Source organism: Drosophila yakuba, chromosome X, assembly GCF_016746365.2.
Source record: "Drosophila yakuba strain Tai18E2 chromosome X, Prin_Dyak_Tai18E2_2.1, whole genome shotgun sequence".
Lineage (NCBI taxonomy): Eukaryota > Metazoa > Arthropoda > Insecta > Diptera > Drosophilidae > Drosophila > Drosophila yakuba.
In genome coordinates, this window is record NC_052526.2 from 24,184,057 (window position 1) to 24,200,804 (window position 16,748).

General features: G+C 36.7%; 1 protein-coding gene and 1 long non-coding RNA gene across 13 annotated transcripts in view; both read left to right on the forward strand.

The window, feature by feature from the left end:
- LOC26536261 (unconventional myosin-VIIa) overlaps window positions 1–16,748 on the forward strand; it is an 893,412-nt gene that overhangs the window by 435,768 nt on the left and 440,896 nt on the right. Inside the window, exon 12 of one of the 12 annotated variants that reach the window (XM_039377695.2) lies at window positions 7,845–7,886. The exons of the other annotated variants lie outside the window; for them this stretch is intronic. Within the exon in view, the coding sequence (XP_039233629.1) occupies window positions 7,845–7,871 (27 nt within the window). The 3' untranslated portion in view covers window positions 7,872–7,886. Of the gene's footprint in view, window positions 1–7,844; window positions 7,887–16,748 lie in introns of those variants that run through there. 12 annotated transcript variants of the gene reach the window in all.
- On the forward strand, window positions 1,688–7,799 carry LOC120322415. The gene is made up of 2 exons (XR_005562214.1): window positions 1,688–5,043; window positions 5,110–7,799. It is a non-coding gene; the product is annotated as an uncharacterized LOC120322415 (long non-coding RNA).

Consider the following 16,748-nt stretch of genomic DNA (forward strand, 5'->3'; position numbering starts at 1 on the left):
CTTCTACTGTGATACGCCGATGCAATAGGAGCTGTAACTTGTAGATTGGGTGAACTTCATTTTTTTTTAGTACCTGGCTCTCTGGCTCCAACTCGATTTTGAACATTGGTTGTGGTTCCTTATTTTTGTTAAGTATGTTCGTGACCATTTTTCCATTAAAGTTTATTTCCTTGAGCGCTTCTACGATTTCAGTGGTCGAAACAGTTGCCTCAATCCCTTGGAGAACAACCTCTAGGCCCCTTGCGCTTTTTAGTTGGTATGTATAAAAATTTTTTCCTGCATCGTCCAGGAATTTGGTTAGGATACGATGGCTAGCCTCGGTGTGAGTTTGAACTTTTGTTTCATTAATGTTCCCTTTTCTTAGGGTGATTATGTAGAACGAGTTTTCTCCTATTAATGTCGCTATGTTGTTCACTAAGGCACTTGAGCTTTTTTCGCGAATGTATATTGGAGGAGGCTTAACCTTCTTAGGTTCCTCTTTGGATGGCTTTGCCGTTTGTACACTTTGATCAGTAGAATTTGCCAGAAGCTCAAATCTGTAGGTGTTTGCTGGCGTTTTATTAGTGACATCGTGTAATTTTTGCCTTATTTTCGGATTGTTGATTTTTATTATTTTGAGGGCTGAGTTTTCTTTTAATTGTTATGTAGCGATCCATTCCAGTCTGTATGGTTTTATGTTTTATGTTTTCTGCTAGCACAGCGGAACCGTTAAGTTGCGTGTTTGTTTTGATCGCTGGCTCAGGGCGAGCAAGTACTTGCGTCTACGAAATTGAGCGAGCCTATGATACCGTTCCAGTTGTTGTTGTGATTACAGTTGCAGTGGTTGTTGTTGTCACAGTACTAGTCACCGTAGGCAAGCGTAAAGAAATTTCGCAAGTGTTTGGTGCTTGCGGGTGTTGTGACGAAGCTAGTAATGAGGGAGAGCAAGAACGCGCTCTTTCTTGAGTTGTTGGCAAAAGTAACTTCGTCGGGTTAGGGGTGATTGACCGCTCGCTGTCTGCAGAGGTCGCGGAGACATATGAAAAGTACGCGTTGTTTCGTTGCAATGAGAGCCGGCGGTCGTCTTGCTCGCGTTGACGCTGAGCGCGAACGTCGTTCTGACTCATAGTTGTTGTTTTTATTTACTTTTTTTTTTGTTTTTGGTCTTTTGTTTAAAGATGTAAAAAAAAAAAAAAAAATACCAGACTTTACCTTTTTTTTTTAACATTCAATAACTTAGCAGTTTCTTGTGATTTAAAATATTTTTCATCAGTTTTTATACCCGTTACTCGTAGAGTAAAAGGGTATACTAGATTCGTTGAAAAGTATGTAACAGGCAGAAGGAAGGGTTTCCGACCATATAAAGTATATATATTCTTGATCAGGACCAATAGCCGAGTCGATATGACCATGTCCGTCTGTCCGTCTGTCTGTCCGTCCGTATGAACGCTGTGATCTCAGGAACTACAAAAGCTACAAAGTTGAGATTAAGCATACAGACTCCAGAGACATAGACGCAGCGCAAGTTTGTCGATTCATGTTGCCACGCCCACTCTAACGCCCACAAACCGCCCAAAACTGCCACGCCCACACTTTTGAAAAATGTTTTGATATTTTTTCATTTTTGTATTGGTCTTGTAAATTTCTATCGATTTGCCAAAAAACTTTTTGCCACGCCCACTCTAACGCCCACAAACCGCCAAAAACTGTGTTGAAGACTCTCCTTCTCCCTTCCACTAACTGAGTAACGGGTATCAGATAGTCGGGGAACTCGACTATAGCGTTCTCTCTTGTTTGAGGTAAATCCGAGAGCTCAGACATGTTCGGTGAAAACTTTGATTTACATTTTGACGTGTTAGGACTTATATCAATCGATTCTATTGTTTAAAACTCAGATGTTCTCGTTGAATTTAAGTATGATTTTTGTTCATTTGAAGTATTCCATGATTTACTACATTTCTTATTTTGATAGAAACATAGTTCTTGACGAATATTAATCCATTTATCAAAATCACTTATTTTGTTATTATTTAAAATTGGTACAAATTTTTCATAATTCATTCCCTCATCATTATAAAGTACTTTTGGTAAGGTATTCGGGTTTATTAAAATAACTTTATTTAAATTATGCTTATTTTTTATCATTTTTTTTATATTTTTCCAAAAATTCCTGAAAGCAACGAACTAATTAGAAATGGGTAAATAACCACCTTTTTGAATTAGGACTTTTCTCTTAAAGTTTAATGTACGCTTTGGACATGAAATATATCGCAATGCATTCTTATACTTTTTTAAAGCACTTAGATGCGCTTTATTGACTTTATGATTTTGTCGTAATGTATTTAAAACTATTTCTTTTATGGTTTTTACCAGCTCATTATCACCATTGGTTATAATTGCCTTCCGTAGTTTGTTGTTGGCCCTTTTGAGAACATACAATATGTGTTTGTTCGCTTTCAAGCGATTTAGGATCTTTTTGTAAACCATATTCGTCAGAATAGCACACTGTATATTCCGAATTAAAAATGTCTGATCTAAATCTCAAGAGATCGTTTATTCCCTGGGTAAGATCAATAAGTAAATACCCGTGTGGTTGTTCTGTTACTTTTTTATATATTCTAAATAACTCTGGATAAATTTGTCTTGCCAGTCATTGAAGTTTGTCTCGAGGATTTTTAAATGCAATTATATATTTAGTGTTAAGTGAAATATCTTTGGTATGCGATGATTTGTGAAATATATTTTGAGTAACAACAATAACAGATAAATTTCGGTGGTGGGAACCTTTAGTAAAGAGTTCACATACATTTTTATTAAAGGCTCCCATCATCAAGTCGTCCAATATCAAGAGAATAGGATCATTAGTTTCATTTTCGATGGTTTCAAGAACTCCTTTAAAGTATTCAATATTATTAATAATTCGATCAATTGAAACATTAAAAAGATCACTCTTCCGGTTTATCAGATTTTCTAGAAATGTTGTTTTTCCCGATCCTGAAGGTCCGCAAATTAACATTGTGTAAGGATGTATAAATTGTCGAAACATTTGTATTGTATATTCACTGATTTATTTTATACAAGATAAACTATAAAATGTATATTTTGCCGTTATTTATTGTATATTTGTTATTAAATATACTATGATTTTTTCTGATTTTCCTGGTCGCGTTTATAGGCACAATTTTTCTCGAAATGCGTATCAGATCCGCAGTAGTTACAATATATAAGTCGAGAGTATACTTTTTCTCGGGATTATTACCAAACAACTTTTTAACGGAATCCATAGTAAATGATAGTAGACGATCTAAATGGTTTACAAATTATTTTTTATTTAACTTTAGACATATGTGTTTAAATTAGTGTATATTTTATAACTCGAGTTTTCTAAGAATACAAATAACTTAAACAAATTATTTAATTAACAGCGAACTGGATGTTTTTTCCTATGTATTCTACAATTGGTAAAAAAATTGGGTAGCTGAGTTAAACTTTTTCCAATATCTATGTCAATTATGTTTGCTGTTAAATACTTGCTTAAAAAGATTTTCTTAATTTCACCACGAACGATAACTGTACAGTATTTGTTTAGCGGTGAAAGTATTTCTTCAAGACATGTATACGGAATATCTCCAGCTGATCAGTCCAATCCGTTTATTTTCTAATGATTAAGATGTTGTTGCTTAAAAGTTTCATTATCCAATTCCTTAATGTTAAATGTTAAAATGAAAGAAATTAGGTATGACAGTTCCGGCCAGCATAAACTCTTTTACAAAAACTTGTTTGTTGTTTCCCAGTAAATATTGAAAGTCTACTATAATGCTTGAATTTCGATCTACAGTGTTCATGATAATTGGTTGAGACTTTTTAATCAACTGAGGGTGAGTTTGGAAGGGCTTCCTCCTTTATATACCGCCAAAATCAGAATATACTTTTAGTTTAAACAAAGCACTCTAAGCTAATGGATACGTGCATAAGTAAAAGAATGAAATCTCGAAAGACCCAGAATCATGAAGTCATTTTTGGTTTCGAATATTATGTTGGTCATAGCCTAAAGTTGAAATGTGGTCTGTCAACTTCTCGTAATTTTTCGGCCATGATTTGGATGCTGCAAAGTAAAAACAATTACATTGGATTTGATAAAGACGAATGGATGCAACTGCTCACATATAAGGAATTTATACAGCTGAAGCTTGACCAGTATGACTTCCTGATGCCAGATACTATTATTGATCATCCTTGTATGCCCTCAATAAAGTGTAGTTTTAGAATTAGGAATTCAGATAAGCAGTACGTTTTTGTAATTAATCAATATGGTAACAAAATTGAGTTCGATTGTGAGTCCTGGAGATCTTTATTAAGATTGGGTATCTTTTTTACCACATTTTTGTGCTGGAATTACGATAACAAGTTATTTATCTTTATCACAAACATATAATTCCTAAGTGTGCATCCTTACAAAAGTTAGATATTCAACTGTCTAATTTGGAGGGTTCCTATGATAAAGATGTACAAATAGATTTAACTCGATTATGTTTTAAAATTTCTAAAAAGATGCGCGTTGAAATAAAACGGGATGTACTAGTATATAAGCAGTCACTATTATCTAATCAAGCAACGTCTTATAATAAAAAATAAATCAAACAAATCAAATCCCAAGCAACAAGTTGTTGATGAAATTCATAAGCCTGCTCGGAAAAATTTTAAACGCCGAAAGTTCATTCAAAAAGGAATAAATGATACATGGCAAATTGCTTTAGTTGAAATGATTCCATTTAGTAAAGAAAATAAGGGATATAAATATTTACCAACCGTTATTGACACGTTTTCAAAGTATGCGTTCGCCGAAGCGGTTAAGACAGTCTACCCTCGATGTAGTTCAGGCAATGGAAACTGTTTTTAGAACTAGTAAATGTAGACCTAAGAAAATTCAGTCAGATCAAGGAAAATAATTTTTTAATTCCGCTTTTAGGGAAATAATGACAAAATTTCATATAAATCATTACCGTACTTATACACACCTAAAGGCTTCTATCTGTGAACGCTTCAATCGAACTCTAAAAAATCGTATGTGGAAAATGTTCAGTATGAAGGGTGACTATAAATAGATTCATAAAATCAAATTTCTTGTAGATGAATACAATAATTCTTATCATCGAACTATTAAAATGAAGCCTGTGGATGAGTGTGTCAAAAATGAAGAGTTAATCTTAAAATCAGTATATAATATACAAAAAATATTCCCAAAACATAAATTTTCAGTAGGGGATTTCGTTAGAATAAGTAAATTCAAGGGAGTACTTATGAAGGGTTATGAACCTAATTGGAATAGAGAAGTTTTTAAAGTTTTAAAAGTTAAGTCAACAGGGCCTGTAACGTATGAAATAGAAGATTATATGAGTAACCCTATTCAAGGTTCGTTTTATGAAGAGGATCTTCAGAAAGTAAAAGTAAGAATGCGTTTCTAATAGAGAAAATATTTAAAAGAAAAAAGAACCAGGTGCTTGTAAAGTGGATGGATATCTGTAAATGATATGCTTAAGTAATAAAACACAAAAAAATAATTTCAAATTCAATTTGGTTTTTGTTTATTTACATTTCGGTGTTGTTTTGTAATTTACAAGGGTGTACAATAATATATTATTATTGAGTATTAGTGAAGTTACTGCTAATTATAATATCTATATTATAGTGACGGTGGGCTAAAGTGTAAAACTATATCTCTTATCATCCTTATAGTTAAGACTAATTTTATTTACAATTTTGGTATAAAGAATGTGAGACCTACTACGAATTACTCTCTGTGAGCCATAAAATGTATTTTTATACTTAATACATTCAATATAATCTACATGATTCAGCCTCTTAATAACAGATTTTTTTATACTTTTAATTTTTTTTATGCATTCGGGGTCGTTTCCTTCTCCATCAACTAAACAAGAGTATGCCCTTAAGTCCCGCAAAAGAGGTCATAACCTTACCGGCATGATCATCTTATATTTTTCCTGGTTCTTTTTTATTAGCCTGTATTATATTAAATTGGTTTGCTTGCTTATAGTTAGAAGTATCAAAGCGTTGTGGGTTGTGTCTTATAGTTTCATAAAAATCTTCTGAAGATAGTATAAATGAATCTGTATCCATATATATTATTTTCGAAGATGGACTTTTAATTAAAAGGAAGTTATAATAAAATTCATACATTAACCATTTTGAGAGTTCTAAAACCGTTACTCTTATATATATAATAATTATAATTTTAGATGGTGTTGACTCAATTGCTGCTAAGTCTGAACCAAATATTTCTACGCTATGAAAATCATTTCTAGCTATGCGCTGTCTAAAACCTGGAGAAGTTTGTTTCGGTTGATAATGTTTAACTAAAGCTACTTGACGACGCTTTGCTACATTTTCCATTGTTTTCCCATAAACAGCATTATTCATTAGCTTAAAAAAAATTTTTTCAAAATAATTTTCAGCCAATTTTCTCTGATGTGTGTTTAGGGCGTAAAGGACAAAACTCGGTGTACCTTTCTTACAATAAGACCATGCTCTAAACAAAGTTAAAGCTGTTTTAAGTGAACTATGTATTCACTTTTATTGGTTAAATCAGCTATAAGCTTTCTTTGCTTGCCCCCTGGTGGAATGTTATTTTCAGGACAGAATGGTAAATAATTATGTAAATCATGCTTATCGGCCGGGTACTCTGGATCAACTTCTAGCATATACCCTATACTACCATCACATGCTATATTTTTATAGTCGAATGAATTAACTTCTTCTTTATCCAAAAACTGAAACCCTGATAGGGGTAAGGGCTGACTCATAGCCCACCCATATAAATTATTGGCATTAATATAACTTAAAAAATTGTTCGGTTTCTTTGGATCGAAGTTTTTTAAGTATTTATTATTTGGGGGTTGTAACCCTCCATGGAGAATTTTTCCACATAATTTTAATTTTTATGAACAATATAGCACTTTTTATATAAAAGTGCAAATAACTTGACAATTCATACTTAATTGTCGGAATTTGAAAATGAAAACCAAGATCTTGGCGAAGCTATTAATTGGCTGATGCTGCAAAGCAGGTTTTGATAGACAGAAGAGAAAACGCTGAAGAGAACTTCAAAGAAATCTTTAGTACTGTGAGTGAAATTGGGAAAAATACAAAATAGAATTGCGGAAGCCGAGGCTCGCGTCAAAATAGACTCAACGTTCAAATGTCCAAACCGAGTCAGTTGAGGATTACTTCCGCATTACAGTCTACATACCATACATTGATTTATTTTTGACTCATCTGGAAGATCGATCATCGCAAGATTCTATCAAATTTTGCTTGTCTCTTCCCCAACAAACTGAACAATTTCAATAAAGATTCTTGCACCCAGTTGTTCCAACCATATTCTGCAATTTTGCACGACAATGATTCCCCTGACATTTGGATCGACGAAGTTCGACTTTGGCGTAAATACATTGCCGGACACAACATAAGAAATTTAATGGAAGCACTCGATATGTGTAACAAAGACGCGTTTCCCAATGTCTATCAAATGCTTCGCATTTTGGCAGTTTTGCCAGTAACAAAAGCTACTAATGAACGTTCTTTTTCAACATTACGTCGTCTCAAAACGTACCTCAGGTCGACAGTGTCTGAAGACACTGGGGTAGCCTCGCTCAACATTCATCGCGATGTCAAGGTCGACACGCAAAAAGTTTTGGAAAAGTTTTTTTCTGTACCCCGCAGAGTCAACTTATTGACAAATTGTAACTGAAAAAATGTACGTTACGTTATAACACGATTAAAAATGTTTATTCGAACAAAAAGTTAAATATAATTTTATTAAAATGTTGTTCTATTTACCTTCGTAGGTCCACAGCTCGTTAAGATTAGGATAATTTTTATGGGAAACATAAAAAGATGCTGCACATGCCGTATGCTTTTGTACTTGCGTGGTTGACGAGGAAGCAGAAGAATTCAAGCATGTTTTGTAATTTTCAAGAACAGCCGCAATGTCTGCATAAATTACCGCTGGAGGAGATAATTTTTTGTAATACCCTTTAAACGATGTTGTCGTATTAGGGTCAGGATAAAATGAGGACACTTTTCCGCATTCCAGTTTTTTGTGAGTAGTGCTTTTCACGTGATAACACTGAAGACAGTTCTTACAAAAATATCCTCCCGATTTTCCTTTAGAAAATTGTGAGGAGCATAATGTATAATGATTTTTTATATACGCATAATGCATAATGTTTTGGGTAATATTATCTATTCCCAATATATTAATGTGGTTCCGTTTTCTTTCTTTTGTCTTAATCGTGGGACCAAAAATTTGTTCACCTGTTTCATCAATTTCATAAATATTTATGCTAAAGTTGACATTCTTTTTCTCAAAATGTCGAACTCATATTTTTTTTTTTCCCGAAATTCATTCTGCCATACACAATAGTTTCATAATTAATATTAATGTTATAGCTTTGAGGCTTTGTCAACCTTTCTCTCGAATATTTCCTTTGTGGGGGGGTTGTAAAAGTCCTATTTTCATGGTTTTGATTAGCTATAAATGCTAGTATACACCAATTGAAACAAAATACGTCGGCATTCTGCACGTATATAAGCGCATTACGTGCTCTTATTTTTTTAAACGCTTTAATGTATCCGCTGGCAGGAATGTTTTTCAGTTTTATTATAGTAGTTTTAAAATAGTTAACATTTTTTATAGCCCAGCCTGAGTCTTTTTCTTGAAATTCGCTGCTCAATGTAAGTAAGCAATCTATGGCCGAATTTAGCTCATCAATAATGTCTTCATTTATGTATACAGATTTGTAGGCAGTTTTAAAGTGCTTCAGTTTTATTATAGTAGTTTTAAAATAGTTAACATTTTTTATAGCCCAGCCTGAGTCTTTTTCTTGAAATTCGCTGCTCAATGTAAGTAAGCAATCTATGGCCGAATTTAGCTCATCAATAATGTCTTCATTTATGTATACAGATTTGTAGGCAGTTTTAAAGTGCTTCATTGTTTCCACTGTAACTCCTTCATCTGTTTGCTTTATATACATATGTACCATATACACTTACGTTAAATTTAATGGTTATGTAATCTATCATACAATGCTTTATTATTTCAACTATATTTTTTTGACACTGCTGATAAAACTCATTTAAATCAATTATATTATTAAATGGACTATCAATTCGATATGATTTTACTGGAAATGTCGTCTCAGATGTAAGCATTATGACGTTCTCTGGATGCCTGGTACTTTTCACCGCAAGGAGGACATAAGAGTTCCCTTCTTAAGTCAATCTGTTTTCTTTTTTGGGGGTTAGATATTTGCTTATCCTCTTCCATCCTTAATCGTTTTAAAGACTTAGCTGATGTCATACGGTGGTCTTCTTGATGATTTGATCGGTTTTGTAGATCATCCAGTTTTCCTCTACCCATTAAAATGTTAAATGCATTTCGGGGACCTTCACAGCGTTGGTAGTGATCATCAAATTCACAATTTTTAACTAGATTAGAGCATAAGTAACATCTAATGTTAGAGTTTAACATTAAAGCCTCGCAGGCTTTACTGGGTTCTGAGCACTTCGCGTAATGAGAGACAAACTCACTAATTTCGATGCATTGGTTGCACAAATCACAAGCCACTGATGATTCCATTTTGAAATTTTTTTAAATATATTTTATTTATATATTTTAATTCGTTATTAAAATTTTTCACAGTAAATGGTTTGAGTCCACACAAACAATTAAAACGGTTAGACGTGATATCCCGAGCAAGTTCGAAAGAAATTATATTATAAGAATGCAGTGCTGAGGTATTATAAGAACTGATCCTGAGCAATTTAAGGGGATTCATTTTTATACTCGAGGATTAGAGAGTTTGACATCTACAGGGGGTGTCTACTCTTAGAATCCACCTGATTGGTTCTCGAATTCTCACAGACTGCACAGACTGCAATGGGGAACTCAGAAAAGGAGGGCGGATCCGCGATCTATGGGTTTGGATGCAGGTAAATAGCCCCTTGACTGGAATATACGGGAGCGACATTTTTTTTAACGGTTTTATATGATATGATATATGATTATACCCGTTACTCGTAGAGTAAAAGGGTATACTAGATTCGTTGAAAAGTATGTAACAGGCAGAAGGAAGCGTTTCCGACCATATAAAGTATATATATTCTTGATCAGGATCAGTAGCCGAGTCGATCTGGCCATGTCCGTCTGTCCGTCCGTCTGTCCGTCTGTCCGTATGAACGTCGAGATCTCAGGAACTACAAAAGCTAGAAAGTTGAGATTAAGTATACAGACTCCAGGGACATAGACGCAGCGCAAGTTTGTCGATTCAGGTTGCCACGCCCACTCTAACGCCCACAAACCGCCCAAAGCTGCCACGCCCACACTTTTGAAAAATGTTTTGATATTTTTTCATTTTTGTATTAGTCTTGTAAATTTCTATCTATTTCCCAAAAAACTTTTGGCCACGCCCACTCTAACGCCCACAAACCGCCAAAAACTATCCTTTGCACTTACACTAGCTGAGTAACGGGTATCAGATAGTCGGGGAACTCGACTATAGCGTTCTCTCTTGTTTTTTTTTATATATATGTACGTATACACGACCCTATAACCAATTTGTATGATATTTCTAAACATTTCTCAACAAATAATCCAACCACCAGTTACCTTCCCAGAAAATTGAGGACACAGTAAGGTGCATATCCTTGAACAGAAATTGCTTGTGCGCGAAGATGTGCAATTCTAATTTTGACAGTTTTTATGAAAAGTCGTATTTTTAAAATCGTGAAAGCATAAGGCTCTACCCGCGATGTGGGTACCAACCACAGCCACCACGTTACTCCCACTAGGGGGCCTACCTCAATGAGCAACCTTGGAGAGCTGCTCAACCCGTGGTATCGAAATTAGAGGCTCGGTCGGCCTCACTCCTTTGGCTCCGACAAGCACGGGCGGAGCGACCTATAGCCGTATTAGTCGCCTCCTACGACAAGCAACAGCGGACTGTGGTAGTATTCTCGCCCGCTAACCACACGGCGAAAGGTGTTGGGCTAAAGGACCCTCCTCCTGCGGAACGCTTTCTCAGCGAACGCTGCCAGCCGTTGGGTCCTCTCTCGATCCTCCAGGATTCCTTCGAACATCCAGTTTTCGCCAACGCGCTGCACTCCAAGTCCATCGAGGTCTCGCAAATCTGCATACAGGGGGCAAGCGCACAATACGTGCATCCAGTCCTCATATGGATCGCCACATGCGCAAGCTGTGGTATCGCTGAGGGCTCTCCCGTGTAAAAATGCATTAAACGACCCGTGCCCAGTAAGCAGGAAAGACGCCTTCATCGAGAAACCAAGATTTGGATCCCGATAAACGAGAGTGACATCTGGGATGAACCTGTGCGTCACCCGTCCTGGTTCGTTGTCGTCGTCCCATCTGTTCTGCCAACTCCGCAGCATGCACTCCTCCAAGCGAGTCTTTCTCTGCTCCCAGCTTAGACAAGCGATGTCCTCGCCGTAGAGCCAGTCGTTCTGCTCCAGCGGGTATCCACGTTTTAGCAAGCAGTCCATGAGGACCCAACAAAACCTTAATCTGTAACTTTGATTGTTCCTGTAGCCCTGTGCGGGTTGCCTATAGCGCGAGGAGGAGTCCACCTCCATTGGCTCGGGGCCTCGCCCCTGGGACTTTTGGTTGTTAAAGCGCTTCCTTGTGCTATTCGGGTTTTGCTGGTCATTTCTATCTTTTTGGTTCTTTTGGAAGTAGGGATTCCCGTTTTGAGGATTTTCTTCCTTTGCCTGTTGGGCGTTCTGACGCCAGTTCTGAGACTATTGCGAATTTTGTTTTTAGGGTTTTTTTCAAGGTGTTTTGCAAAATTTGCTGCGAAAATGCCTCTCTCGTTGCTTGTTTCGGCCTCTTGGGCTAGACCTAAGGCTAAGGGAAGGTCTACAGGTTGCGCCGGGAACACCGCCCACTTCAGAGATTTTTTTAATCCTGAGACAAAAACGTGAAGCGCGTCGTTTCTAAATTTTTCGTTTAATATAGCTGCTGTTGGATTGCGTGAACCGTTGTCTTGTCCGCGTATGTGAAATCTATTCTAGCAATAATGGCTTAAAGCATCTGCTGGTCCCCTTACATTGTTTCTGATTATAGCTACTGCCTGATAGTGTCTTGAGGTGCCGTTGTATGGCTCGAAGACTTTATAGGCTGCGGAAGCGGCTTGCCTCCACGAACTCTTTCCGTCGAATGGATGGATTTTGCAACATCTAAGGGCTCGTCGCAGCGGGTCCCTGGCACTATTTCAACTTCTTGGAAAATTTTTATCTGTGGTGCAGAAACTCTAGCTTTACTAAGCTGGTTTATTATATTTCAGCAAAGTATCTTTATTTGTTATACCCGTTACTCGTAGAGTAAAAGGGTATACTAGATTCGTTGAAAAGTATGTAACAGGCAGAAGGAAGCGTTTCCGACCATATAAAGTATATATATTCTTGATCAGGATCAGTAGCCGAGTCGATCTAGCCGTATGTCCGTATGAACGTCGAGATCTCAGGAACTACAAAGTTGAGAAAGTTCCTAGAAAGCTAGAAAGTTGAGATTAAGTATACAGACTCCAGGGACATAGACGCAGCGCAAGTTTGTCGATTCAGGTTGCCACGCCCACTCTAACGCCCACAAACCGCCCAAAACTGCCACGCCCTACGCGTGCGAGTTTTTGGTTTCGGCTGCAACTTTGTCGCGACGGCATCCGGCGTAGCAGCGTTGTCAGCAAACTCAAGCTTGCGCGTGTTAACTTATACGCGTATGTGGATAAAAATATAAGAGTAAGCCTTTAAAATGCTTATATTTATATTAATGGAAAAATTAATAGAATAGATTTATATCAAATGTGAAAAAAATAATAATAAATTAAGAAAAAGTCTTTAAAAAGACTTAAGACTTTAATTAATATTATTTGAATATAGTATATATAGTAGTATCAATTGTATTATAAGTGCAGGTCCTTAAAAAACTTTTAGTACTATTAAGTTTATATACGCTGAATACGTATATGGATAAAAATATAAGAGTAAGCCTTAAAAAAGGCTCAGTTATTATATTAATATAGGCAGAAAAGCGTGGGCGATATTAGGATAAAGAAAAATTAACTACAAATTTGATACTTAGCAATGAGCGCAGCGACGAGACATTAATGATTGTAGCGTCTGCCACCTCATAAGAAAAACAAAACTTCAAGCTTCTAGAATTTTACTTCTATCTTACCAGAAGAGAAAGTGTTTAAACATAAATTTTACTATAGTAAGGGAAGATAAATAAAAGTCAGAAAGGAAAAATGGCACACATTGATTATAATATTTCTTCAAAAACCCAGTTTCTCTCTTTATAAAGAGTGCGCACCGTTTTTAATTTCAAAGTGTTAATAGAGACCCCCTCTCTGTCTATGTAACATTCACCTGCCACGCACTTCTAAAAACGTGAAAACGCGCCTTAAGTGAGAGAAGCTAAGAGCGAGACTTAACACTAAAATTTTTTTCAACACTAGATCAATATATAATGAATTACTGAGAAGTGGGAAAGAGAAGCAAAACAACATATGATTTTATTAGAATATTGTATTAGCTACTTACATTAAGAATTGCTCCGATCAAAACTATATAATAAGATAAAATTGAAACATATTGATATTGGGCTTATTTCGTGGAGGCAGAACAATAATATTTCAAAGGGTGTATTTAATAATACTGTTTAGCTATTGAGCTTTTTCAATAGCCGTTGCGAATAACAAATAGCCGAATATTTTCCGATACTGTTTATTTTGTTTATTATACTGGCAGCTAGGGCCGACCAAGAGCTATATCGAATGCACAAGTTAAGTCTTTGCCGAAAAACGAAGAAGTGACAATTGGCGGGACAGACAGCCGAAATGCAGCGCCCGAGCTTAAAGTAGGTAGATAACAAAGAGAGAGTTGATAATGAAGAGAGAGAGAGTGTAATGCACTATGGGAATCGCAACTGCTATTAATGACTATTTCGGCTTACAATATTAAGAGTATAAAATTAGTCTACTGCACAGTTTTGGCGGCTGCATGACCCAACAAATACGAATATTGCACGAAACTGCATTTTTGCAGTTTTTGAATATTGTTAGCCTCTGCCAAAAGGCGCTGCACCGATCTATTACGTCATCGGCTGGCTGTATCTGACGTCATAGAACATGCTACTCTTTGAAATCTTTCATTCTTAAAAACTTGTAATTTAATGGAGTTGTGGGCGTTAGATTGGGCGTGGCATAAAGTTTTTTGGCAAATCGAAAGAAATTTGCAAGACTAATAAAGCTATGAAAAAATATTAAAACATTTTTCAGAAGTGTGGCCTTGGCAGTATGGGCGGTCTGTGGGCGTTAGAGTGGGCGTGGAAAAAACTTTTTGGCAGATCTATAGAAGTTTTCAAGAATAATACAAAATTGAAGAAATATCAAAACATTTTTCAAAAGTGTGGGCGTGGCAGTTTTGGGAGGCTTTTGGGCGTTAGAGTGGGCGTGGCAACATGAATCGATAAACTTGCGCTACGTCTATGTCTCTGGAGTCTGTATGCTTGTTCTGAACTTTCTAGCTTTTGTAGTTCCTGAGATCTCGACGTTAATACGGACAGACGGACGGACGGACGGACGGACGGACGGACGGACGGACAGACGGACATGGCTATATAGACTCGTCTATTGATCCTGATCAAGAATATATATACTTTATATGGTCGGAAACGGTTCGTTTTGCCTGTTACATACTTTTCCATGAATCTAGTATACCCTTTTACTCTACGAGTAACGGGTATAAAAAGATCTTGTAAATTTTTTAATGTAGGATCGAAGCGTAATGTATATTTGAAAGTATATTAATATTTTACTCATTCATTGTCGTAAATAAATAAATAAATAAACTAATAACTTAATTTCTGCAATCATTCGCTTTGGTTGGGGAGCTGATAGACTTCATCTTAAAACGATTTTGTGAATTGTTTGCATGTAGGATAGAAGCGTAATATATATTTGAAAGTAGTCAGATAAGGTTCTACCTATTCATTGGCGTAAATAAATAAATGAATAGCTTTAATGCAGAGTAACGAGCAGAGAGCGAGAAAGGGGCGAGATAAGACGCTTGCGCAGGTATTCTACATATCCTTGTCGTAGAGCATAATTGCATGCTTACAATAATTTAATTTAAGATCTGCTAGCGACTGCGAAACCACACATACTCCTCAGTAGGAAGCGTGGCTTTTATAGCATTCTAAAGAGGTAGCGGACGAATCTTATTCACTGTTCGCTTCGGCAATCCTGTTGCTGTCATTTGTTGGAAACTCGTGAGACTTCATCTGTTCCAGGAAAACCAGACTTGGGAGAACGCGCCTAGGATCGTTACTGCAGCAAGGCTATTTATTCATCCTTCCATCCGTGTGATTGACGAATAGACGTCTTCATTGATGCAAATCGTTCCTAGCGACAACAAAGTTAGTCGGAACAAATTGGTCATGGCTTCTTCCTTATTCTTATGATTCGCTTAGGACCGGCCAAGAAAACCACTGTGGATACATTCCTTATCATCGCCTTGGTTGCGAAGCAAATGAAAAGACAAACGTTGCAAATCATAGGAGCTCGTAGACAAAACGTTCACAGAAGTGTTCGCCAGCGCATAAGATCCATGGAGACGTTCCTATGGTTCTTCAGCCGACTGTCTCCTCGTAGAAGGACCGACTCGCCGGGCCAACGACTCGATCAAACCGTGCTTTACCCAGTGGAGCTCTATTACCTGTGTCTGAACTCGGGGACTTGCTTTGTTTCAAGCATATTGACGTAGCGATCTTGCTCGTTGTTGAGTTATTTCCGACTCTATCTCCTTTGCTGTCCACGGCTCTGTTCGTCTATTTACTCTTCGGTCTCCTTCGCTTTCTTTTCTTCACACTCTTGTTTTCCAATGAAAAATCAAGGTTGGAATAACCAGTAAAACCCAATTTAATGATAAAGCCTTTAATATAGTCTAAAATATATACTAGTTAGTACAGAATTAAAATATATAATTCAAGTAAAATTTTTTTTTATACTTTGCTTTTATTTATTGAATCTTCTTGTATAAGAACTAACAATAAGCTAAAAAAAATTGTTGGTTCTGAGAATCTTTGATTGTGCTCGCTTTATGATGTCAATATTGCTGTTGCTGGCATTGCCCCATAACTGTGAGCCATAGGTCCTAGATAGGTTTCAATACAGAATTGTAGAGTAAGACCTTGTGATCTAGGCTGAGCGGAGAACCAGAGTTGATGAGCCAGTGTAAGCTGTTGGCTTTGAGTTTAAGTTGAGTTTTTTTGGTTTCAATGTGCCTGGGCCATGGAAGTCTTCTGTCAAGGTGAACTCCTAGGTACGCTACCTCATCTGCTTTCGGGAGTGGTATGTTGTTCAACAAGAGTGGTGGGCAATCTTATCTATTTAGCGTAAACGTCACGTGCTTGTATTTTTGCTCGTTTACTTTTATTCGCCAGTCAGAGAGCCACTTCTCAATGTCGATGAGGTGCAATGCCAGCTGAGCTGTGGCTTGGATTGGGGAGCTTGAACGGCTAAGGATAGCTGTATCGTCGGCAGATGTGGATACCGTTAAGCGACTTTTTGTAGGGATGTCGGCTGTATAGATGAGGTATAATTCTATGATCAGTGGAAGTGGCAGTGCTGCACCGTACTGCAAACTTTCTGTCATAGAGGTAAGTCTTTAGAAGTTTG